The sequence below is a fragment of the Staurois parvus genome, unplaced genomic scaffold, assembly GCF_062004578.1.
Source record: "Staurois parvus isolate SC_StPar_1 unplaced genomic scaffold, SC_StPar_1.0 ptg000444l, whole genome shotgun sequence".
NCBI classification, from domain to species: Eukaryota; Metazoa; Chordata; class Amphibia; order Anura; family Ranidae; genus Staurois; species Staurois parvus.
The window spans coordinates 683,236-709,231 of record NW_028318240.1 but is presented as its reverse complement, the minus strand read 5'-3'; the positions used below and the strand labels follow the sequence as shown (position 1 = coordinate 709,231).

General features: G+C 45.4%; 1 protein-coding gene across 1 annotated transcript in view; it reads left to right on the top strand.

Moving 5' to 3' along the window:
- Positions 1 to 25,996, top strand: part of LOC149453933 (venom factor-like) — a 374,515-nt gene that overhangs the window by 49,986 nt on the left and 298,533 nt on the right. Inside the window, exons 5-8 of the mRNA XM_089687988.1 lie at positions 2,604 to 2,695; positions 4,715 to 4,794; positions 13,855 to 13,942; positions 16,065 to 16,167. Of these exons, the coding sequence (XP_089544114.1) occupies positions 2,604 to 2,695; positions 4,715 to 4,794; positions 13,855 to 13,942; positions 16,065 to 16,167 (363 nt within the window). The remainder of the gene's footprint in view (positions 1 to 2,603; positions 2,696 to 4,714; positions 4,795 to 13,854; positions 13,943 to 16,064; positions 16,168 to 25,996) is intronic.

Sequence of the window (25,996 nt, the reverse complement as noted above, 5' to 3'; positions counted from 1 at the left end):
GTTCCTCCTAAGGACCTAGCATACTCTTTCATGAAGAGCGCATTCATTCCCTTTCGTTCCTTGACTTCAGCATAATTTGCTGCAGATGATAGTTCTCTCATAAGCTTCACTAAATCCCTAGTGACTGCGGAACATGTATCCATGTTTCTTACAATATCCTTGGAGGGTGTCAAGGATGACCGCAAGTTGACATATGCTGTCATAAGCTCTGACTCAGAATCTTCTACCGTCTCTATCATTTCACTCAAATTCTCCTTTATGCTTTCTTGTTTTAGCTTTCTGCGAATGTCTATGGTGTATACTTTCCACCTCTCATACATTCGGGTGAACTTTTTTTCTTTCAGTGCTGCCTCTTGCTCCAAATTTTCTAGCACCTTTTGGGTCAGTTTTCTGTCCCATGATGAACGTCTTAGTTCACCTGTTTCAGCTATATTTGTTTGGGGCGAGACTACCGTTACATTGCACCTTTCAGATTCAGACGGGTTCTCTTGCTCTTCACCTTCTACCATATCTATCATTGCATCCACTAACAGTGGGGTGGCAATGCTAGGCTCAGCCATTTCTGAATGCTATAACAATTAATATGAATAATAAGGACCTGTCACTTTAAATGCAATACGACCAAATGCAAGAATAAATGACTTTCACTTTACATGTAATAGCACCAAAACGCAGGCAATAAATGACTTTCACTTTAAATACATCAGAGTCATATACTATAACTGTCTCTCTTTTCTTTCTCTTTTTTTTTTTTTATTAAAAGTCTGTATTCTCTTGAGCACAAAAATGTCTCTTGCAGAAACCTATGTGCATAAGTGAGTAACAAAGGAAAGCTCTGACCTTAAATGAAAAGCAGGATACCGTGATCTGAGGGTTGCAGAAACAAACGTCAGTCTTAAAGGAGACTTTTCTTTTCTTGATACGGTGACTTGCGATGCTCTGCGGTGACTTTGCGATGCTCTGAGGTGACTTGCGATGCTCTGAGGTGACTTTGAGATGCTCTGCGGTGACTTGCGACTAGTATTGTGAACTCTCTGGATGCAACATGTGGTCTCTTGATGGATAGCGGTGCAGGCACTCTAGCTCTGGACTCTGCCCCCCCCCCCCATGCATCTCTTTCTCTCTCTAGGGGTGCAGGAGGTTTGGCGCTCTTTCTCTGACTGTCTTGCCTTTGCCGGTGTGCCACTTTAAGAGTCGGCTACAGTCTGACTAATGCGCACGTGCTATGGCCTGTACTGTTGTTCCGCTGAGGTGTCTCCGCGTGTCGGTATATGCTGGCGCTCTGTTTCTCTAGTGTACTCTTTACTGTGGAAGTTGAGGAGCGCTGTTACTTGACCTCTGAGGGTAATAGTTCCACTGTGGCACGCATAGCACCATGTAGTGCCTTGTGCGCTGTGGCATTAGAAAAATTATGCAATTGCTGTTTCTTTGTTTGATTAGACTGACTTTACTCTGTAATTCCTCCAATGCCATTCTATGGATGCAGTAGGTTTAAAGAGCACACCGAATACTTTAGTTAACTTCTTTAATAACTTCAATCTTCTTCATATAACACTGCTTACAATGGCTTGTTTCGTTTATCTTACAGTGGCTTATTTCTTTCGTATTACAGTGGTTTATATCGATGGATTATAGCGGTGGAACTACAAGTAAACACATACAACAGATTTTACACACAGATCTACCTGCACTTTTAAACAACAGAGGAACACACAAGTGAATTAAATACCTATTTGGCCTTCTCTGCTTCCATAGAGCTTCTCTGACTGGAACTTTGTTTCCTCTTCTGTCTGATGAGCAAGTGGCTCTAGAACAATCTAGCAGGGAGTTTTACACAGGCACAAATGTGAAACTGGCTGGGATTGGTTAAGGCTCTGTACAGTGTGAAGATGGCTGTGATTGGCTCACCTATGTACTAACTCTTAAAGGCATATTTTCCTTTTCTGCTTCTGCTAACACAATGAATATATAAATGTCATATAACATTCAAAGACATAAATTACAGTAATGATTCTGCTTTTGGCTTTTACATATGCACATATACATACACTGAGGTTATTGGCAGGTTTGGTATAGACATATATGTGAACCATATTAGCAACCTAGGACCGGTCCTAGCTGGCCAGCTACAACTGCCATCTAGAAGCATACTGTATTGTGGCCACTAGATGGTCCTGACTATCATAGGAAATAAGTGTGCTCCTCAGCACCACATATTGGTCATAATGCCTTATTTTCCACATTCACACACAAGGATTGCAGAGAATATAGCTGTAGAACATCCTGTGAAGTAATTCTTATTGCACCTTTGCTAATTGCTCCCCCACCCACTCATGCATACTTACTCATATCCAATGGTGTGACCTCCATTACATGTCTACATCCAGTGTTCAAAGGCTCCCTCTCCTGGTTGTCCCTGCACAGTACAGCCTCATAGACTTCTATGGGGCATGTCTACCTTCATGTCCTGGCTGGAAGATGGTTCTATAGAAGTCAACGGGACTGTATAGTGTAGTCCTGTAGCTTGACTACTTAGTGAATCTGGAAGCAAACCTATTCATGTAATGTATGTCCAGTATTAACTATTAATTTCTGTGGTTTAGAATCCAGATGGGATTATGGTGAAAGATGAACAACTTATTCCTGACACAACTGGCATAATTTCGAAGATCTTCACATTGACTGATGTTCCAAGGTAAGGAGGACAAATCAATGTAACTGATAATTTTGGATAACATTGCATTATACTTTAAATAATTGAATTTCAGACATGGCAATTTTTACACATTTATATTGGTCCAGTTTGGACCTATGTGATTATGCATGTACCATAACTATGGGATCCCCCTGGAAGCTGGACATCACTGTAGTAGGCACCACTTTCCAGGTCCTGTGCTGGGCAACTGCCCTTCTACTTATTGAACATAGAACGTCACCTGTTCTGCATGGGCGCCATTCAGGGAACACTTTGGATTTTCTCACTGATTACAAAGTGTTATCTGATTGGATGAGCTAGAGATTGTGACATTACCATCCCACCTCTCCACCTCATTCAGTCACAGATGGCTGTGCATTCATTAAGAAAATGTGTTCCCTGAATGGCATCCATGCCAAGCAAGTGTAGCGCTACCCTCTTGAGAGCCTCTGTTTTTGGATCCCCCTTTACGTCCTGCACAGCCAGGCAACACACATGTCCCAACTTCTGTCCAGACACAAAGAAACAGTCCATGGGCTTGTTTTTTTAATTATCAGGGATTTTAACTTGGATAGGGTAAAGGGGTTATGGGATGCCCAACTACATTGAAGAATAACAAATGAGGACAATTTCCTTCTACAGACTATTACAAAAATGGGCAGATATTTGATTGTGTTCCATCCAGAACTATGACAGTCTTTAGCAAAGTGACAGTTTGCCCAAGCTCTGAGTCCCTTTGAGTGGATTTTTAGCAAAGTCCCACCTTGTGGGAGTTCTTAGTCCCCTAGGTCAGGGGTGGGCAAACTACGGCTCTCCAGCTGTTGCCGAACTACAAGTTCCATCATGCCTATGCAAGTCATAGGAGTCATGTTTGTAACTTCTGGTCTTTGCAATGCCTCATGGGAAATGTAGTTCCACAACAGCTGGAGAGCCGCAGTTTGCCCACCCCTGCCCTAGGTGAACAACATACCAGTCCACCTGGCTATGGTATCTGATCCCAAGAGGGGTGTAGAGGTTCCCATGCTGTCCTTGCCCTGCAGCTGTGGATAGGACTGCTTTCAGGCCTTCTGCTGGGCTGGTTCCTCTCCAAGATATGCAGGTTGTCCTTCCGTGGTGGACTTCATGGCAGTGCAGCTCCCTCCTTTAGCTTTCCTCCTACCTCCAGCCTGGAGGCAGAACCCCCCTTCTCTGGGGCCCCCTCCCAGCCTACACAGCAAAACTCCTCAGTACTCCATCTTAGGCCTGACTCCCTTGCAGGCCAAGCTCTGTCATATTTACGGGGTGGTCTGCCATATTGCCAGGCCTCCTGCCTGGGATTGGACAGACTCCCATAAATATGCAGATCAACCCCTCCTCACCTCCGCCTACTAACTTCTAGAAGCTTCTCCAAGCTTCTAGAGCAGGGGGAGGTACCAGAGGACTGACTTGTAGAGCCCTCCAACTTAACCTAAAGTAACCCACTGTCTAAACTCAGGCTTCTAGCAAGCCTCTAACTACACTTAAACTATGTACACTAGAGGGCGATACACAAGCAACTGCCCATATTCACTGCTCAGCAGGACAGCTGCTCAGTATGGGTGCTAGAAGCCAGTAGAGATCACTAGAGCAGTGGTGCCTACGTCAGTGATTTTCAGCTTCCACAGGGATCCCACAGCTATGGCACATACATACAGTACATAAATTGGTCCAAGCTGGACCGATGTACTGTAATTATGTAACAATTGACATACCTGGAATTCATTTTTAAGGTCTCAGACTATTATAGTCAAGATTGTACCAGGTTGTTTAAGCAACAGAAAAATGAGAAACTAAACAGTTTATAAAATTGCAGTTTTTATTTTTGTCCATAAAGCCCATACTGAACTACTGGGCATTCCTTGAAGAACAATGTGCTCAATGATTTATTGCTTTTGTCCTGTTTGTTCTTATGGTTTACATCCTTCATACTGATAAACAGAGATGACAACATTGGTAAAATGACCAAAATCAGACAATGATTTAACTTTTCTTTCCTATTAGTTTTGGCATCTGGACCATCTCCGCCAAGTATGAAGGCACACTTCATGAATACACTACCAACTTTGAAGTGAAAGAGTACGGTAAGGAAATCTATTCAGACTACACATACAGTGCCTGCAACTGGGTTTCCCAGCCTTTAATAGAGAGTGCCCAAGCCATTGACGGGCAATTACGGAACAGTTCCAATAACTTTGATGGACGCATTTGGCATGCGGCACCACCAGCCAATTACAATATGCTGAGTTAAACTTGAAGCAATATGTACAGACCTGAGCAGCTGTTAGGTGCCTTGTAGATAGGTGGTAAAAAATGAGCATCTACTGCTTGTTTTTTCCGCCCCTTTGTGAGCTTAGCCTAACATATAGTTATGTGTATCTAAGGCAGCCTATAGATGATTCAATTTTCTTTCTTTCCAACACAGGTGGAAGGAAAGAAAATTATTTGATTCCCCCATCAACATAAATAGGGTGGAAGGATGGGGTCAGCGTGGGGAGCCAGAACAGAATGATTACTGCTAGGGGCAATAGCTGCTGTAATCACATGTAAATCCAAGGATGGGTTAGTGAAAAGGTCGAGATGTTGTTTGAGGAGAGCATGTTCGAATAGTTGAAGTTGCGGAGAGATAGTCATCAATGTCATGGAGGTAAGGTCATGGCTCGATCGACGAGTGAAAGTGAGTATTCCATGATGGTTTGTAGATTTCAGGTAAAAAGATGGTGCGATTGATCGACTGGTGAAGTCGGTGGAGGAGGGAGGGGGATAGGAACAGGAGAGTAAAAAAAAACTTGCTGAAAACGCAAGTAACTCGAGTAGCAAGAAGAGCTACTTCAAAAATGGGGGGTTTAAAGAGGCTTTGACCACAAAAAAGGTCATGCCAAACACTTCCTGGTAACAAAAACACTTTAATTCTGTAAGAACAGGGCCGATCGCCACAGATTAGCATAGTAAGGTATATTTCCCAAGGTGAAGCGTTGATCATATATAGGAGGGGTGTTAGGTTAGAGTCATTTTGCTTCCATTTGCTGGATATTAGTATTGTTTGAGGGTGGAGGATCCGCCGGTAGTATATTCCACGCCTTTAGCAGCTCCAGGCCTGCTTCAAGATTTTTGATTATGAAAATCTTGCCGTGCTGTTTAACGGTAATTTTAGTAGGGAACCCCCATTGATAGCTTATGCCGTGATTTCGTAAAGCTTTAGTGATAGTAATAATTTTTTTGCGGTTTAGGAGCGTGGCTTTTCAGAGGTCGATGGCAGGAGTGAGGGTGGATTTCTGGCAGCCGACATAATTTTTTCTTTGATGTGGTAGAAATGTATCCGTGCCAGGACGTCTCTTGGGACTGATGCTGTGAAAAATGACGGTTTAGGAAGTCGGTGAGCCCTGTCTATGGCTATTTTTAAGTCTGAGAGAGATGGGATGAGGTATTTCATATACTGTTGTATATAGGATAGTAGCGCGTCATTAGGAACATTTTCGGGTATACCTCTGAATTTGATGTTATTGTGTTGTGATCTGTCTTCTAGATCTGCTAGTTTCAGATTTATTTGTTCAATGTCCGACGTATGGTCAGTATGTGCGCCAATCAAGTCGTTGTGCGCTACTATAATTTCTTCCATTCTGGATTCAATATGGTGTAATCTGTGCTCGTGTTTTTTGACCACGGACATAATCTGAAGTAATGACGACTGCATATCGCTATGTAGGGATTGTCTAAGCGATAGCAGCATGTTTTTCATGCATAAATCTGTGAGGGGTTGGTCTGTTGCAGGGAATGACTCTATCACAGGCATGTCAGCGCTGAATTGAGGGGGTAACTGGTTAAAGGCCTGATAATCCTCTGTGGGGTTTATATCCAGGCGAGGTTTAGATTTGGCAGGGCTGCGTGATGTGGGGGATAGAGGGGGAGAAGACTCACCAGGGTCCCCGAGGTAAAGGGAGTATCGCAGTCTGGCATCTGTGGGCTGTGTTGTGTGATCTCCCTCCTGGCTGCAGTCATCCCCTGTGTTGCCGCCGGCGCCATCTTGGAATCCGGCCGTGACAGGGGAGAAGAATTGGGTAAGTTTCCCTGGTGGTCCAAGGGTTTTTCGGCGGCGTGGCATGGATGCTGAGGTGTGCACACCTCTAATCTCCCTCCTCACAGTAGCGGTGTCCCTCGGATCGGGTGAGCGGCGAATTAGCTCTGGCGGGTGGACGGAGCGGTGTCTGTCACACGTCCATCCAGGAGCCGGCCGCGTATGCGCCCCCTCTGTAATCACATGTAGACAAATCCATCAGACTGGTTATACCTAAGTTGATCGATGGATCAACTTGGGTGCAATCAGCCTGCCCATACTTGGATCAAATCTCAGCCGGTCCTTACTGAACCGAATGGCGAATTTCAATCCATGTATGGCCAAATTTAGATACTCCATAATTTCTATCCAATGTTCATTTTTGAAGGTAACAAATAGTCATCAAGGGCAGATCAGAAGCAGAAACAATATTTCAACCAATCGAAGGTTAAACTATTATTCCTGAAATACATTTAGCCCTGGATCACACCGATGTAACTTGTCCTGCGATTTGATAGTTCGAATCACATGACTCTGTCAGAGTTGCACCAATTTTGAAAGTAGTTCCTGCACTACTTTTGGCTATTTTAAGTGAAATTGCACAATTTCAAAGTCGTATTCAGTGTGAAACCAGGCTAAAGCCTAATTGAACTTTCAGTGTCAATCATCGAAATACATTACAGATGCATCAAAATAAAATCTGTGCTGTCTTATAGCTAATTGTCTTTAGAAAGTAGCAACAACCTAAGAAGAAAATCCTGTTCCCTGCCAGCAATGCTACAGAAAAGGGCTCTTGCTCTCTGTGTGGAAGCAGTGGTCTCTCTGTAGAAGTCATACACACTCCTACATCTGCATCCACCAAGATGTATGCTCCCTGCTGATTACAGGGCTCTGGCTTTGACTCAGAATGGGGAACATCAGATCTCTGCAGAGAGTTTACTGCTTCCACACATATCATGCTGGTGGTGACAGGATCTTCTACTTATGTTGTGGCTACTTTCTAAAGAAAATGAACTGTAACACTTTCCACAACTTTTGTGTTAATGCCAGTAAAAAATAAAAATAAAAAAAGTGTTCAAAAATCAACTCGCCAGCCAGCTTGCCAACAACCAAATAAACCTGTCTAACAGTATGCGTTTAAAAATGGGTTTAGTTAGCACACATTTGCAAATACATACGTAAGCCACAGAGCCACATCACGGCACCACGACATTCTGTGGTCCTAACTCTACATATTTGAGTCCCCATAGTAGAGGCACATGCATTTAATGGATAGACCAAGGGCAGGTGCTCATCAAGGAGCCCACCCCTCTTAAAGGCACAGGAGCGCAAAGAACACCCAGCATATAGCACAATGGCAGCCAGGGTGCCCAGTGCACCCACTTACCTAAAAACTAACAATAAAATAAAACATGGCACCTGCCAAGGTCTATAACTGGCTTATGAAGCAAGGACTACGTGAACCGGGCAACGCATGTCAGTGTTAATGCATATGAATGTATATAGCTGATTTAAACTAAACGTTCAGTTGGACTTTACCTGCACACAAAGAAGAAAATGCAAAATAAAATTATACTGTTATGTTTCAAATGCCACTTTAGCACTGCATACCACCTTAGACCCAGTCTATATGGACAGTGTGGTCACCTTCTAACTTGATACAATCCACAGGCAGATTAGCATTTCATTGAGACACAGAAGTTGAATCCAGCACAATTTTATGTCAGCAAATTACAGTACACAGGATGTTTTTCCAGTCTTTTGAAGTACTAACATTAACTTAGAAACAGGGAGGGTCTAGTGAAGACTGAACTAACTAGCATTAAATAGGAGGGGAGGACAAAGGGAGATACCAAATGACATATGTAAACAAGTTGCAGTGACTCTAAACCGCCACTAGATGTCAGTACAGAAGGAACCTGATACAATTAATTGTACAAATCATTAGTAATACCTCATCTGGAATACACAGTTCAGTTTTGGGCACCAATTCACAAAATGAACATTGGGGAACTGAAGAAAATACAGAGAAGGGCAACCAAACTGATAAGAGGAATGGAGGAGCTCAGCTATGAGGAAAGATTAGAGGAACTGAATTTATTCTCTCTTGAGAAGAGACGATTAAGAGGGGATATGATCATGTATCATGTATAATGCATAAGGGGGGATATGATCTCCATGTATAATACATAAGGGGGGATATGATCTCCATGTATAATACATAAGGGGGATGTGATCTCCATGTATAATACATAAGGGGGGATGTGATCTCCATGTATAATACATAAGGGGGATGTGATCTCCATGTATAATACATAAGGGGGGATGTGATCTCCATGTATAATACATAAGGGGGGATGTGATCTCCATGTATAATACATAAGGGGGATATGATCACCATGTATAATACATAAGGGGGGATATGATCTCCATGTATAATACATAAGGGGGGATATGATCACCATGTATAATACATAAGGGGGGATATGATCACCATGTATAATACATAAGGGGGGATATGATCTCCATGTATAATACATAAGGGGGGATATGATCTCCATGTATAATACATAAGGGGGATATGTTCTCCATGTATAATACATAAGGGGGGATATGATCTCCATGTATAATACATAAGGGGGATATGATCTCCATGTATAATACATAAGGGGGGATATGATCTCCATGTACAATACATAAGGGGGGATATGATCTCCATGTACAATACATAAGGGGGGATATGATCTCCATGTATAATACATAAGGGGGATATGTTCTCCATGTATAATACATAAGGGGGGATGTGATCACCATGTATAATACATAAGGGGGGATATGATCACCATGTATAATACATAAGGGGGGATATGATCACCATGTATAATACATAAGGGGGGGATATGATCACCATGTATAATACATAAGGGGGATATGATCACCATGTATAATATATAAGGGGGGATATGATCACCATGTATAATACATAAGGGGGGGATATGATCTCCATGTATAATACATAAGGGTTTTATGATCACCATGTATAATACATAAGGGGGGATATGATCACCATGCATAATACATAAGGGGGGATATGATCACCATGCATAATACATAAGGGGGGATATGATCACCATGTATAATACATAAGGGGGGATATGATCACCATGTATAATACATACGGGGGGGATATCATCTCCATGTATAATACATAAGGGGGGATATGATCTCCATGTATAATACATACGGGGGGGATATGATCTCCATGTATAATACATAAGGGTTTTATGATCACCATGTATAATACATAAGGGGGGATATGATCACCATGCATAATACATAAGGGGGGATATGATCTCTATGTATAATACATAAGGGGGGATATGATCACCATGCATAATACATAAGGGGGGGATATGATCTCCATGTATAATACATAAGGGGGGATATGATCTCCATGTATAATACATAAGGGGGGATATGATCACCATGCATAATACATAAGGGGGGGATATGATCTCCATGTATAATACATAAGGGGGGATATGATCTCCATGTATAATACATAAGAGGGATATGATCTCCATGTATAATACATAAGGGGGATATGATCTTCATGTATAATACATAAGGGGGGATATGATCTCCATGTATAATACATAAGGGGGGATATAATCTCCATGTATAATACATAAGGGGGGATATGATCTCCATGTATAATACATAAGGGGGGATATGATCACCATGTATAATACATAAGGGGAGATATGATCTCCATGTATAATACATAAGGAGGGATATGATCTCCATGTATAATACATAAGGGGGGTATGATCACCATGTGTAATACATAAGGGGGATATAATCTCCATGTATAATACATAAGGGGGGATATGATCTCCATGTACAATACATAAGGGGGGGGGATTTGATCTCCATGTATAATACATAAGGGGGGATATGATCTCCATGTATAATACATAAGGGGGGATATGATCTCCATGTATATTACATAAGAGGGATATGATCTCCATGTATAATACATAAGGGGGATATGATCTCCATGTATAATACATAAGGGGGGATATGATCTCCATGTATAATACATAAGGGGGGATATGATCTCCATGTATAATACATAAGGGGAGATATGATCTCCATGTATAATACATAAGGGGGGATATGATCACCATGTATAATACATAAGGGGGGATATGATCACCATGTATAATACATAAGGGGGGATATGATCTCCATGTATAATACATAAGGGGGATATGTTCTCCATGTATAATACATAAGGGGGGATATGATCTCCATGTATAATACATAAGGGGGGATATGATCTCCATGTATAATACATAAGGGGGGATATGATCTCCATGTATAATACATAAGGGGGGATATGATCTCCATGTATAATACATAAGGGGGGATATGATCTCCATGTATAATACATAAGGGGGATATGTTCTCCATGTATAATACATAAGGGGGGATATGATCTCCATGTATAATACATAAGGGGGATATGATCTCCATGTATAATACATAAGGGGGGATATGATCACCATGTATAATACATAAGGGGGGATGTGATCACCATGTATAATACATAAGGGGGGATATGATCACCATGTATAATACATAAGGGGGGATATGATCACCATGTATAATACATAAGGGGAATATGATCACCATGTATAATACATAAGGGGGGGATATGATCACCATGTATAATACATAAGGGGGATATGATCACCATGTATAATACATAGGGGGGATATGATCACCATGTATAATATATAAGGGGGGATATGATCACCATGTATAATACATAAGGGGGGGATATGATCTCCATGTATAATACATAAGGGGGGATTTGATCTCCATGTATAATACATAAGGGGGGATATGATCACCATGTATAATACATAAGGGTTTTATGATCACCATGTATAATACATAAGGGGGGATATGATCACCATGCATAATACATAAGGGGGGATATGATCACCATGTATAATACATAAGGGGGGATATGATCACCATGTATAATACATACGGGGGGGATATGATCTCCATGTATAATACATAAGGGGGGATATGATCTCCATGTATAATACATACGGGGGGGATATGATCTCCATGTATAATACATAAGGGTTTTATGATCACCATGTATAATACATAAGGGGGGATATGATCACCATGCATAATACATAAGGGGGGATATGATCTCTATGTATAATACATAAGGGGGGATATGATCACCATGCATAATACATAAGGGGGGATATGATCACCATGCATAATACATAAGGGGGGGATATGATCTCCATGTATAATACATAAGGGGGGATATGATCTCCATGTATAATACATAAGAGGGATATGATCTCCATGTATAATACATAAGGGGGGATATGATCTTCATGTATAATACATAAGGGGGGATATGATCTCCATGTATAATACATAAGAGGGATATGATCTCCATGTATAATACATAAGGGGGGATATGATCTTCATGTATAATACATAAGGGGGGATATGATCTCCATGTATAATACATAAGGGGGGATATAATCTCCATGTATAATACATAAGGGGGGATATGATCTCCATGTATAATACATAAGGGGGGATATGATCACCATGTATAATACATAAGGGGAGATATGATCTCCATGTATAATACATAAGGAGGGATATGATCTCCATGTATAATACATAAGGGGGATATAATCTCCATGTATAATACATAAGGGGGGATATGATCTCCATGTATAATACATAAGGGGGGGGGGGATTTGATCTCCATGTATAATACATAATGGGGGGATATGATCTCCATGTATAATACATAAGGGGGGATATGATCTCCATGTATAATACATAAGAGGGATATGATCTCCATGTATAATACATAAGGGGGATATGATCTCCATGTACAATACATAAGGGGGGGATATGATCCCCATGTATAATACATAAGGGGGGATATGATCTCCATGTATAATACATAAGGGGGGATACGATCTCCATGTATAATACATAAGGGGGGATATGATCTCCATGTATAATACATAAGGGGGATATGATCTCCATGTATAATACATAAGGGGGATATGATCTCCATGTATAATACATAAGGGGGGAATGATCACCATGTATAATACATAAGGGGGGATATGATCTCCATGTATAAATACATCAGTGGTTCATATAGTGAACTCGGTGTAGAGTTATTCCCCCTGAGGTCATCACAGAGGACAAGGGGGCACTCTTTATGTCTGGAGGAAAAGAAATGTAATCTCCAAACACAGAAAGGTTTCTTCATAGTAAGAGCTGTGAAAATGTGGAATAGACTCCCTCAAGAGTTGGGTCTGGCCAGCTCAGTGGATTGCTTTAAAAAAAGTCCTGGATTCTTTCTTGGATACACAGAATATAACTGGATACTAACATTTATAGGTAAAGTTAATCCAGGGAATATCCTATTGCCTCTCGGGGGATCAGGAAGGAATTTTTATCCCCTGCAGGAGCAAATTGGGTCATGCTTTGCTGGGTTTTTGCCTTCCTCTGGATCAACTGTGGGTGTAGGATTATAATTTTTTTTTTTTAATGATTGAACTGGATGGACTTTTGTCTTTTTTCAGCCAGACTAACTATGTAATAATTCGATACAAAATGGAAAAAAAATGCCTATAAGGGCTGGTTTACACTACTTGCAGTACAGGAAATGCACATTTTAGTGTAGGTTTCTCACACCCCATGGGAACGCACTGCCCTCTTTAGACATGAGTGGGTGCCATTTATTATTAATGGCACCCAAATGCATCTAGCAAACACATGTGTTTGTAGCCACCAAAGCAAATGGCACTGCAGTCCCACATGGTTTAGTACGGTACAGGTTTAACATTTCGCCTGACATACTTTTTGCACATTCCTGCGCTCTTTGCAGCCCAGTAAAATAAATGGGCTGTCAAAAATGTGCTGCATGTGGTGGTGTGTTGCGTTGTGACGTGAAGCGGCCCGAAGTAGGACAGAACAGTTATCTTCAATTGCATAATTTTTTCTTTCCTATTTCCAGTGCTGCCAGCGTTTGAAGTCAAGATAAAACCGGATCAGAATTTCATGTATTTTCATGAGGAAGCATTTTCTGTGACAATTGAAGCTGAGTGAGTACCTACCTACACAAGTCGGTGATATCTATACAGTAGGTGTGGTTATGTCGTACATCTCAGCAGACACGAACATCCCAACTCTGTTGTTTGAAAAAGTAGATTTACTCCCCCAATCCTCCGCTCTTCCACATCGTTTGACCGCTCACTACATCATCTTCTTCCCCATGCTCCAACAGTCTAAGGTTCCTCCAAAGCATAAGAGAGCGCCTCGTGCCAAGAGAGAAGAGGATCAGGGAAGTAAAGGCGCTGGTTCAAAAAATTATAGAAAAAGGATAGAGGGGCGCTACATAAAGTGCAGTATTAAAAGGTTATTTTATTGAGGAAGGTAACTGAGGTAACTCACTAGATAACAATGGAGAAAATGCTTGTATCCCAGGATGGACGTCGTCCTTCAAAGGTCCTGGAGGCTGGTGGAGAGGGTAGAATGCCATCTAGGAGCCAAGGATGCTGTGGGGGCCTGGTCTCCCGGTTCCACGCTGGTAGCGTCCACCAGCTGTGATAGAAACCAGGCTGAAATGCAGATGTCGGCCGGGCGGACGCAATGTCACCACGTGAGCATAATGCTGCAAGAGGGGGCTGTAACGCGTTTTAAAGTGTCAGCTTCTTCATCAGACCTCTGACTATCACAGTCCCACTATAAATTGGCATTAGTAGTATATACAATTTTTTTTAAAAATCCAATAAATATTACATAGTTTGTAGATGCTATAACTTTCTAGCAAACTAATCAATATACATTTATTGGGATTTTTTTGTTTTTTTTAGCAAAGACAAGTAGCAGAATACATTTTGGTCTAAACTTATGAAAAACATGGGAATGGGATATGTTTTATAGCGGAAAGTAAAAAATATTGTATGTTTTTTTAAGTTTTCAGTCTTTTTTGTTTATATAAATACGTGCAAAAGAAAAGTCTATTTGTGTGAAAAAAATAATATAAGTTTAATTTGTATGCAGTGTTGCACGGTCACACAATTTCCAGTTAAAGTAGCGCAGTGCCGAATAGAAAAAATGGCCTGGTCATGAAGGGGTGTAAACTGTTCAATTTATTGAATTAAGAAATATACTCACAAAAATAGCAGTATATAAGGCATATAAAATCCAAAATCGAAGCATTGGAATAGGAGACATGTGCAAATCCTATCAAGTAGGGGAGACTCTCAGGGTAAAGCTGACGCATTTTGAAGAGAGATCCCTTCTTCCTCAGTGCTCTGAGAGTATATTTCTTAATTCAATAAATTTACCATTTGCTTACTGAGGTAATGCAGAAGGTTGGTGCCCTTTTGTTTTTGTTCCTCACTACAGCTTACGCCCTTCATGACCAGACCATTTTTTTTCTATTCGGCACTGCGCTACTTTAACTGGAAATTGCGTGGCCATGCAACGCTGTATACAAATTAAACGTATATAATTTTTTTCACACAAATAGACTTTTCTTTTAGAGGTATTTATATAAACAAAAAAGACTGAAAACAAACAAACAGTATTTTTTACTTTCTCCCTCAAGAGTTGGTTCTGGCCAGCTCAGTGGATTGCTTTAAAAAAGTCCTGGATTATTTCTTGGATACGCAGAATATAACTGGATACAGGGGCGGACTGACCATTTGGAAACTCGGGCACTGCCCAAGGGCCCGGGGTCAGTAGGGGCCCTATGAGATGCCCCTGGTACCTTTTTCATAGGCTTTTTTGAGTTTTGGCAAGGACACAGGGGCCCCATGATCCCCTATTGCCCAGGGGCCCCATGAGTTGTCAGTCCACCCCTGACTGGATACTAAGATTTATAAGTAAAGTTGATCCAGGGAATATCCAATTGCCTCTCAGGAGATCAGGAGGGAATTTCTTCCCTGCAGGAGCAAATTGAATCATGCTTTGCTGTTTTTTTTGCCTTCCTCTGGATCAACTGTGGGTATAGGATTAGAACTTTTTTTTTTTTTTTTAATTGTTGAACTGGATGAACTTTTGTCTTTTTTTTAGCTAGACTAACTATGTAACTATATACTTTCACTACCTTGGACTTTTTCTTGTGCCAAAAAACAGACCATATATTTTTTCAGAATTTGTTACAAAAAAAATTAGATTTTTTTTTTAACAGTAACACTAATCTGATTTTACATTCAGCTATACATATGGAAAAACAGTTTCCGGCAATGCCTTTGTCTTATTTTCACTGAAGAAAGACAACGAAAGTAAAACTGTGACCAATTCCCTGAGGAGGATCCAGGTAATCACATGAAATCGAACTGTACATCTTTATCTCTTGTACATCTTATAGTTTTTTAATTTGTATGCTATACTATTACAGGGCTCCCTAAAGGGATACTAGAACAGTTTCATATTTTTGATTTTATACGTTTTATAAATTGAAACTTAAAAATTAAAAAGTCTAATTGACCCTACCTGAAAAAAAACTGTCACAAATGTAATATAATTGTCACTAACCTAAAAGAATTTCAGGTAAATGCACAGCATTCTCTTCTCCTCTTATCACCTCCCTATCAGGGGCGGACTGACAACTCATGGGGCCCCTGGGCAATAGGGGATCATGGGGCCCCTGTGTCCTTATCCACACTCAAACCACACCCAAAAAAGCCTATATAAAGGTAAGGGGCATCTCATGGGGCCCCCTACTGACCCTGGGCCCTCGGGCAGTGCCCGAATGCCCAAATGGTCAGTCCGCCCCTGCTCCCTACCTAACTTTTATGTGGTTGCATGGGGAAGGATTGAAGGGAAATAATATGAAACAGGGTTTCTCAACCAGGCTTCCATCGAGTCCTAGGATTCATCTACAGGTTGCTACACAAGGGAGACTTGTACAAGTAAATAAAATGCCTAAAATACTTTCAAATGTACACATAATAATTTTTTTGTTAAAATGAACATTAGAAAGAAGAACATGAGGTATCCCTGATACATGCCAACATTCCTAGCATATATGACTTTTACAAGAAAAAAAAACAACTTTTGGGACTTAAAAGGCATTTATTTGTAAACTAAAAGATTAAGATCAATCTTTATTCGGTAACAAGCATATAAAATAGAAGGCATAAAAAATATGTGAGTATTTAGTGTATTACACCTACTGAGTTTATGAAAGATATGCTGGTATTTCACCAGCATCTGGCGAGTTTGCACTTTGATGGGGCGTTGAGCACTGGAATATTTATTGGTGAAAGCAAAGATTCTAAAACTTCATTTGATTGAAGATCATATACATGATATGTGGACTTTATTGAATGGACTTTAATGAGGATCCATTATTTAATGTAATTTAATTTAATTAATTTGTTTTCACATATTTTTGTTGTGGTCGTGGAGTAATATTATTATTAGAGATGAGCGAAGTATTCAAAAATTCGATTCGGCTGATTCGGCGAATTCGAGGAATAAATTTGATTCGATGCGAATATATTCGCTGCGAATTTAACTTATAAAAAGGGTGTTTCTAGGCTTCAGAGAGCCTTTATATTAGTGCAGAACACTGTACCTTTAATTTAAATGCCCTTGGAGTCTGCTGGGGAAGAGAAATAATACTGTCAGTCAGTAAGACATGCAGATGAGTGCCGTCGATCTTAGAATCACCGCACACTTCACTCATTTGGGCAGTCACGGGGCCAAAACCAGAGTGTGGAGCCACAGTGTGGCGGTGGAGGCAGCAGCAATGGGAGGCCATACAGCACCCTATGACAAAATGGAACCCACCAGCAGTGTGAGGAGACCTGAAAGTGGCACATGGCAGAGTGTGGCGATGGAGACAGCAGCAATGGGAGGCCGTACAGGGACCCATGAGACACTCTGGACCTGGCAGCAGCATGAGGAGGCGGTACGGGGGCCCATGGCAGATTACGGGCCTGGCAGCAGCAATGGGAGGCCTGTAATCTGCCAGCACCCTATGACAAAATGGAACCCACCAGCAGTGTGAGGAGACCTGAAAGTGGCACATGGCAGAGTGTGGCGATGGAGACAGCAGCAATGGGAGGCCGTACAGGGACCCATGAGACACTCTGGACCTGGCAGCAGCATGAGGAGGCGGTACGGGGGCCCATGGCAGATTACGGGCCTGGCAGCAGCAATGGGAGGCCCGTAATCTGCCAGCACCCTATGACAAAATGGAACCCACCAGCAGTGTGAGGAGACCTGAAAGTGGCACATGGCAGAGTGTGGCGATGGAGACAACAGCAATGGGAGGCCGTACAGGGACCCATGACACACTCTGGACCTGGCAGCAGCATGAGGAGGCGGTACAGGGGCCCATGACAGATTACGGGCCTGGCAGCAGCAATGGGAGGCCCGTAATCTACCAGCACCCAATGACAAAATGGAACCCACCAGCAGTGTGAGGAGACCTGAAAGTGGCACATGGCAGAGTGTGGCGATGGAGACAGCAGCAATGGGAGGCCGTACAGGGACCCATGACAGATTACGGGCCTGGCAGCAGCATGAGGAGGCGGTACAGGGGCCCATGGCAGATTACGGGCCTGGCAGCAGCAATGGGAGGCCCGTAATCTGCCAGCATCCTATGACAAAATGGAACCCACCAGCAGTGTGAGGAGACCTGAAAGTGGCACATGGCAGAGTGTGGCGATGGAGACAGCAGCAATGGGAGGCCATACAGGGACCCATGAGACACTCTGGACCTGGCAGCAGCAAGAGGAGGCGGTACAGGGGCCCATGGCAGAGTGGCGAAGCGTAAGCAGCTTAAATTGAAGGCCATACAGAGGCCTATGTTAAAAATAATAACATGTTTGGGGCATGATTCATGGCGGATTTAGTCAGTTGTGTCAGGAACTGGTGGTTTGAAATCCAGACTAATCCACGCCTGATTCATTTTCACAAACGTGAGTCTCTCCACACTTTGGGTGGACAGTCGTGTCCTCCGCGGAGTTGCAATACCTCCTGCCGCACTAAACACGCGCTCCGATGCCACGCTACTGGCCGGGCATGACAGCCTTTCAAGGGCAAATTCAGCTAGTTGGGGCCAAAGGTCAAGTTTCGTTGCCCAGTAGTCAAGGGGATTGTCTACCTCGGTTGGCAGGGTGCTGTCCAAGTAGGCCCAAGCCTGTTGTTTGAGCTCCTGCTCCAGGTCCACCTGATGCTGATGCGGCTGGTTAGTAGTTTCCTCACTGCGCTGGTGAAGAAAGCTACTCATCATCGACTGCAGACTGAGGCAGCCGCTGCTGGTGGAGCTGCCACTGCTCCTACCACCCCACCCCTCCCCTGCTGCCATGGCAGCGGAACGCGAGCACACAGGGCCCACAGTGTCTGAGGATGGACGTTGGCGCAGAAAGGCAGAGACCAACTGACTACATAGGTGGTTTTTATAGTACGTTATTTTGGCCTCCCTCTCAGCAGGTGTGAAAAAGGCCACCATTTTTGAACGGTAGCGAGGGTCCAACAAGGTGGACAGCCAAAAGTCATCCCTCTGTCTGATGGTTATTATTCGGCTGTCGCTACGCAAGCAACCGAGCATGCTATGGGCCATTTGTGCCAAGGAATGCGAGGGACTCCCTGCCTCCATCTCCACAGCATACTGCCACGGTGCGTCTGGGTCCTCTGTCTCCTCCTCCTCCTCCTCTACCAGATGCTCCTGCTCCTCCACTCCTGTCCGCTGAGTGGAAAAACCACCCATTTCACTCAATAATTCCTGAGCACCAATGTCCTCCTCTACCTCCTCCTCTTCTTCCTGTCCTGCCCCCACAGGGGTCATGTGGCGTTGAGATCTGTGCGCCACGTCTACCGCACCCTGACCAGCCATTGTTAACAGCATTTGTTCCAGGACGTGCAACAGAGGAATGACGTCGTTCATCCCATAGTCCTGCCGACTCACGAATAGCGTGGCCTCCTCAAAGGGCCTGAGCAAGCGGCAGGTGTCACGCATGAGCTGCCAATGGCTGACATCTAAGTTACACAGGGGAGTACCTTTATCCGCTTGTAACATCAGGAAATCGGTGATGGCCTTTCGCTGTTCGTAAAGGCGGTCTAACATATGTAGGGTTGAATTCCACCTTGTTGCAACGTCGCAGATCAGGCGATGCTGTGGAATTCCGTTCTGCCGCTGCAGCTCAAGGAGGGTGTGCTTTGCGATGTAGGAATGGCTGAAATGCATGCAAAGTTTACGTGACATTTTAAGGATGTCTTGCAGTGGGATGGTGGATTTTAGGAACCGCTTGACAACCAGATTGAACACGTGAGCCATGCATGGCGCTTGGCACAACCTTCCTTGACGCAGAGCAGACACCATGCTCTTTCCGTTGTCGGTCAACATGGTTCCGATTTTCAGTTTGCACGGAGACAGCCATCTGTCGATTTCTCTGTTCATTACATTAAGAAGTTCCTCCCCTGTGTGACTACGTTCGCCAAGGCATACCAGGTGCAGCACAGCGTGACAGCGTTGCGCCCTGCACATGTGATATGCCGGTCGGGTAATGGGACTTGGCACGGGGGTGGCGGCTGAGGACACGGCGGAAGAAGAGGTGGTAGAGGCGGACATCTTTGCTGGACCAAGGATGTGCAAACGTGGAGGCAAAAGCAGCGTGACCTGTCCAAGTTGCTGGTGCGGCTGTGCCGGCACCACGTTCACCCAGTGGGCTGTAAATGACATGTACTGTCCCTGACCGTAGTTACAGCTCCACACGTCGGCGCTGCCGTGCACTTTGGCAGAGACCGACATGCTCAAAGACTGGCCCACCATCTCTTCTACATGTGAATGCAGGGCTGGCACTGCCTTTTTGGCGAAGAAATGCCGGCTTGGCACTCTCCACCGCGGCGCCGCACAAGCCATCATTTCTCGGAAAGGTGCTGAGTCCACCACTTGGAAAGGGAGGGACTGCAGCACCAGCAACTTGGACAGGAGGACGTTCAGCTTCTGCACCGTCGGGTGCGTGCTCGCAAACTGTTGTCTCTTGGAAACGGATTCCAAGAAAGACTGCTGACGGAATCCGTGAAGAGGAGTAGCAGGAGAAGGAGCATCTGAACGAGCGGAAGATGCCAACGAGCGACAACTCCCCTCAGCAGAGGTGTTGGAGCCTTGACTGGCTGATAGAGGGCGATTGACGTCGGGTGACGGAGCAAGTAACGGAGCGGGTGATGGAGCGGGGGCAGGCAGAACCGCCGTATCTTTATCACGGTTTTCCCAGGCCACCGAATGGCGACGCTGCATATGATGACGCAACGCTGTAGTCCCAACATGGGCCCCCTGGCCACGCTTGACTTTCTGGCCACATAGTCGACATACGGCTACGTTTACTTCCTCGGGCGGCTTGACGAAAAATTGCCACACCGCCGAATAGGAAACTTTGCCCCCGCTACTCCTCACTGGCTGACTGCTACTTCCTCCGTGCACACCGGCACCACTACTGGCCATGGTGGTAGGCTGCAGTGGAGCTGGTGCTCTACTCCGTGGCCGTTTGCCTCCACTGACACTGCTGCGACCCTGCTGCCTCCTGGGCAACCCACCGACTGTTTTCCTCGCTGCCAAGCTGGCACCCTCTTCTCCTGATGATGCGGAAGCAATAGCCTGATGACGACGAGGCTGCCAAGTGCGATCAGCCTCATCATCATCAATTAGGGTCTCCGCCTCACTACTAGCCCCCTCGGCTGCATGTGGGTCAGGAGACAGACCTGTCTCTAGACCAGCTACCGAGCCACTCTCCTCGCCAGTACTTCTTCGCCTGGCTGCTGAAGAGGCAGATGTCTCCCCCCGTTCCTGACCGCCCTCTGTTAGCTCTTCCTCACTGTACAGTGGGGCTGAGCCCACAGCATGCGATACTTCGCTTGGTGAGGGAACACCAAAGGACAGGGGCAGGTAGAGGACACGTGATTTCAGTGGGCTTGCTCCCGGGCCATGCCAACTAACGGTTGTTTCTGACGTACCCACCGACCGTTGGCTGTAGGTGTCAGAGGTGACCTGGGAAGAGGAAGACGACCGAGCCAACCAATCGATGACGGCAGGGTTGTCGGTGGAGACACGACCGCTGGATGACACCGGGAGCACTGGCCTCTGGCTGCGACTAGTGCTGCCTCGACCCCTTCCTCTGCTGCCACGTCTGCTTGCTCCTAAAACATGGCCTCCTCTGACACTCCTCTGCGTGTTGTCTGACATACTCTTTAATTCAACGATTCTGTGTCCCTGAGTAATGATTCTGTGTCCCTGAGTAACAGTTCTGTGTCTGTCCCTGAGTAACAATTCTGTGTCCCTGAGTAACAGTTCTGTGTCCCTCAGTAACAATTCTTTGTCCCTGAGTAACAATTCTGTGTCCCTGAGTAACAATTCTGTGTCCCTCAGTAACAATTCTGTGTCCCTCAGTAACAATTCTGTGTCTGTCCCTGAGTAACAATTCTGTGTCCCTCAGTAACAATTCTGTGTCCCTCAGTAACAATTCTGTGTCCCTCAGTAACAATTCTGTGTCTGTCCCTGAGTAACAATTCTGTGTCTCTGAGTAACAGTTCTGTGTCCCTGAGTAACAATTCTGTGTCCCTGAGTAACAGTTCTGTGTCCCTGAGTAACAATTCTGTGTCCCTGAGTAACAATTCTGTGTCTGTCAGGGATCTCCGCGATCCGTCCCTCGATGGTCCCGGCGCAGGCGCACTGCTCCTCCCAGTACACGGGCACTAGGTCCGGGCCGGCCGCGGCGTTCGAGTTCGCGCATGCGCAGTAGAAGCCGCGGCCGCCCGCTGGGCACCAATGGCAGCGCAGGGCGGGATATTTAAAGGTCCCTGAGCTGTCATTTCGTTGCCTTCTGGTCTTACCTGCATTCCTGATCCTGTGAACCTGTATCCTGTAAGTTATTGACCCGGATTGCTCTTGACCTTGCTGATTTCTCCTGCCCAGACCCTTGCTTGCCTGACCTCTCTCCCTGGATGCCCCTCTGTAGATCTGACCTCCTGTTGCTGACCTGGCGTGTGACCCAACGATTCTCTGCCTGCTCCCTTGTACCTTACCGTCCTCTACATTACCGACTCGGCCTGTCTGACTACGCACTTGCTCAGCCATCCATCCATCCATCCCATCAGGGTCACCCGACCTCCTCACATTTGGCTCTCCCTGGTTGGAACCCCTGGCGGACACCCCTACCACTGACAGGTGTGCTCAGTAGAGGCGACCTGGTCTCAGGGTACTACAAGTCCATCCCCACCATCAGGGGCCCTGGTGAACAAGTACCCTGGGGCTTAGATTCCGCGCTCTGGGCACGCCTGACCGGTGGAGTGCTAGTGGTGCCGCTCGGCGGTCCCTCACAGTACCAGAAGGCCATGACTGAGCCTCGAGGAGGACTCACCCCGTTGGACGAGGTGTGCAGGCACCTGTCTACCCTGACGCAAGCTGTAAACACATTACAGGACAGATGTCTGCAGATCGAGAATCGGTTTCAGGCCTGCACCATATCTGTTCCTGTTTCACAGGCCCCGGCTCCTGCACCTCCAGTCGCAGCAGCCCACGAGCCGGCTCCTGGGCCTCCCACATCACTCCCTATGGCGGAACCCCGAGTACCCTTACCCGAGCGCTTCCATGGGGATCGCACACGTTTTCGGTCATTTCGTGACTCTTGTCTGCTCTTTTTTGAACTACAGCCACGGACCTTTTTGACAGAGTCAGTGAAAGTGGGGTTTGTTGTCTCCCTGCTGCAGGGTGAACCCCAAGACTGGGCCCACCGACTAAGGGGAAACAATGACCCTCACCTGGTTTCGGTCGACAGCTTCTTTAACGCTATGGCCATCTTATATGATGACCCACAACGGGCGGCCTCGGCCGAGGCCACGTTATACGCACTCCGACAAGGTCGGCGGACGGCTGAGGAATACGCCTCTGACTTTAGGCGCTGGATGGGTGACACTCGTTGGAACGAGTTCGCCCTTTTACACCAGTTTCGTATGGGCCTATCTGAGGCTCTGAAAGACGAGCTCACCCGGGTAGAGGTGCCCGAGATATTAGAGGACTTGATTGCACTCACTATTAAAATTGACCGTAGGCTACGGGAGCGCAGATTGGAGAGGTCTGGTCAGGGTCGCGGAAATCCCTGGGGGTCATTTCAGGGATCCGGTCAACATACTAGGCCAAGCATCCAGAACCTGCCGGCTGAAGATGCCCCCGAATCCATGCAGCTAGGCCTGGCTCGGCCTAAACTATCGCCTGAGGAACGCCAGCGCAGACGCTCCCAGAATCTGTGCCTGTACTGCGGCGAAGCTGGTCACATGGTGCGTTCCTGCCCGCAGAAACTGAGTAAGTTCACTTCATCTTCTTTATCTGTTGGCGATATGACCCCGTCCCAGTACTTAGTTGTTCCCCTCTCCTTTCAGCTTTCCGAAAGGACCGTGGAGGTGTCGGCCATAGTTGATTCGGGGGCATGCAGCTGTTTTGTGGATATCAATTTTGCTCACCAGCAGGGTATTCCCCTCCGCCCAAAGGAGAAGGGGTTTCATATCTTTTTAGCTGATGGTTCCCGGATAAAGTCAGGAGTAGTCAACCAGGAGACCCCTTCCATTATGACTTCCATTGCCGGTCAGCTCCGGGAACTCCTCCGCCTGGATGCTATTGCATCACCCCTTTTCCCAGTCATTCTGGGGCTCCCTTGGTTGCGGGCCCATAACCCCCAAATTGACTGGGAAACTGGGGTTGTCTCGTTCCCTTCCCCATATTGTCGGGAACTGTGTCGAACTTCGGGCCCGGGGGTCCCCCAGGTTCTTCTGTGCTCTGAAGGGGATGACAGCCTGAAACAAGTGGTTCCTGCAGCCTATCACAAGTTCCTTGACGTGTTCAGTGAACGGGGAGCAGATGCTCTACCCCCCCACCGCCCATATGACTGTCCGATTGATCTGTTGCCCGGTTCTGAAATCCCGTTCGGACGAATTTTTCCCCTTTCTGAGCTGGAATTAGGGGCCCTGAAGGATTATATTGAGGATAGCCTCCGTAAGGGATTCATCCGTCCCTCCACTTCCCCAGCAGGTGCAGGGATCTTCTTTGTAGAAAAGAAGGACAAGACTTTGAGGCCATGCATTGACTATCGGGAGCTGAATAGGGTCACCATTAAAAATCGTTACCCATTACCTCTGGTGCCTGAATTGTTCCAGAGCTTAAAGGCTGCGGTAGTATTTACCAAGTTGGACTTAAGGGGAGCCTACAATTTGGTTCGCATAAGGGAGGGGGATGAGTGGAAGACGGCCTTCCGCACCCGATTCGGCCATTTTGAATACCTGGTCATGCCTTTCGGGTTATGCAATGCGCCAGCCACCTTCCAGCACTTTGTAAACGACATCTTTAGGGACTTCCTGGACATCTTTGTCATCGTCTACTTAGACGACATTTTGATTTTCTCATCCTCCCTGGGGGAGCACAGGGTACATGTAACAAAGGTGTTGGGGCGGTTGCGGCAGCACGGGTTGTACGCTAAAGCAGAGAAATGCTGCTTTGAACAGGCTAGCGTTACATTCCTGGGTCTGATTATCTCCACCACGGGGGTCGCAATGGACCCTCAGAAGGTCTCAGCGATCCTAGATTGGCCTGAACCCACGGACAGGAGAAGTGTCCAACGTTTTATTGGGTTCGCAAATTTCTACCGGAAGTTCATCAAGAACTTCTCGGGTCTGGTCTCCCCTATCACTCAATTAACTAAGCTTGGGACGCGATTCAGATGGACGCCCGAGGCACAGGAAGCCTTTGAGGCACTAAAAAGGTTATTTACCTCGGCACCCATTCTGGGTCATCCCGACGCCTCCCTGCCCTACATCTTAGAAGTAGATGCATCTGAAAACGCGGTTGGCTCCATCCTTTCCCAGCGGAAGGGCGCCAAGGAATTACTTCACCCAGTAGCATTCTTTTCACGGAAACTTACCCCGGCGGAGAGGAACTATGACATTGGGGATCGCGAGCTACTGGCTATCAAAACCGCTTTAGAGGAATGGAGGTACCTGCTGGAAGGTGCCTCCCATCCCATCCTGATATTCACGGACCACAAGAACCTGGAATATCTGAGGACGGTCAAACGTCTACGCCCACGACAAGCAAGATGGGCATTGTTTTTCTCGAGGTTCCAGTTCCACATCACATACAGGCCCGGCTC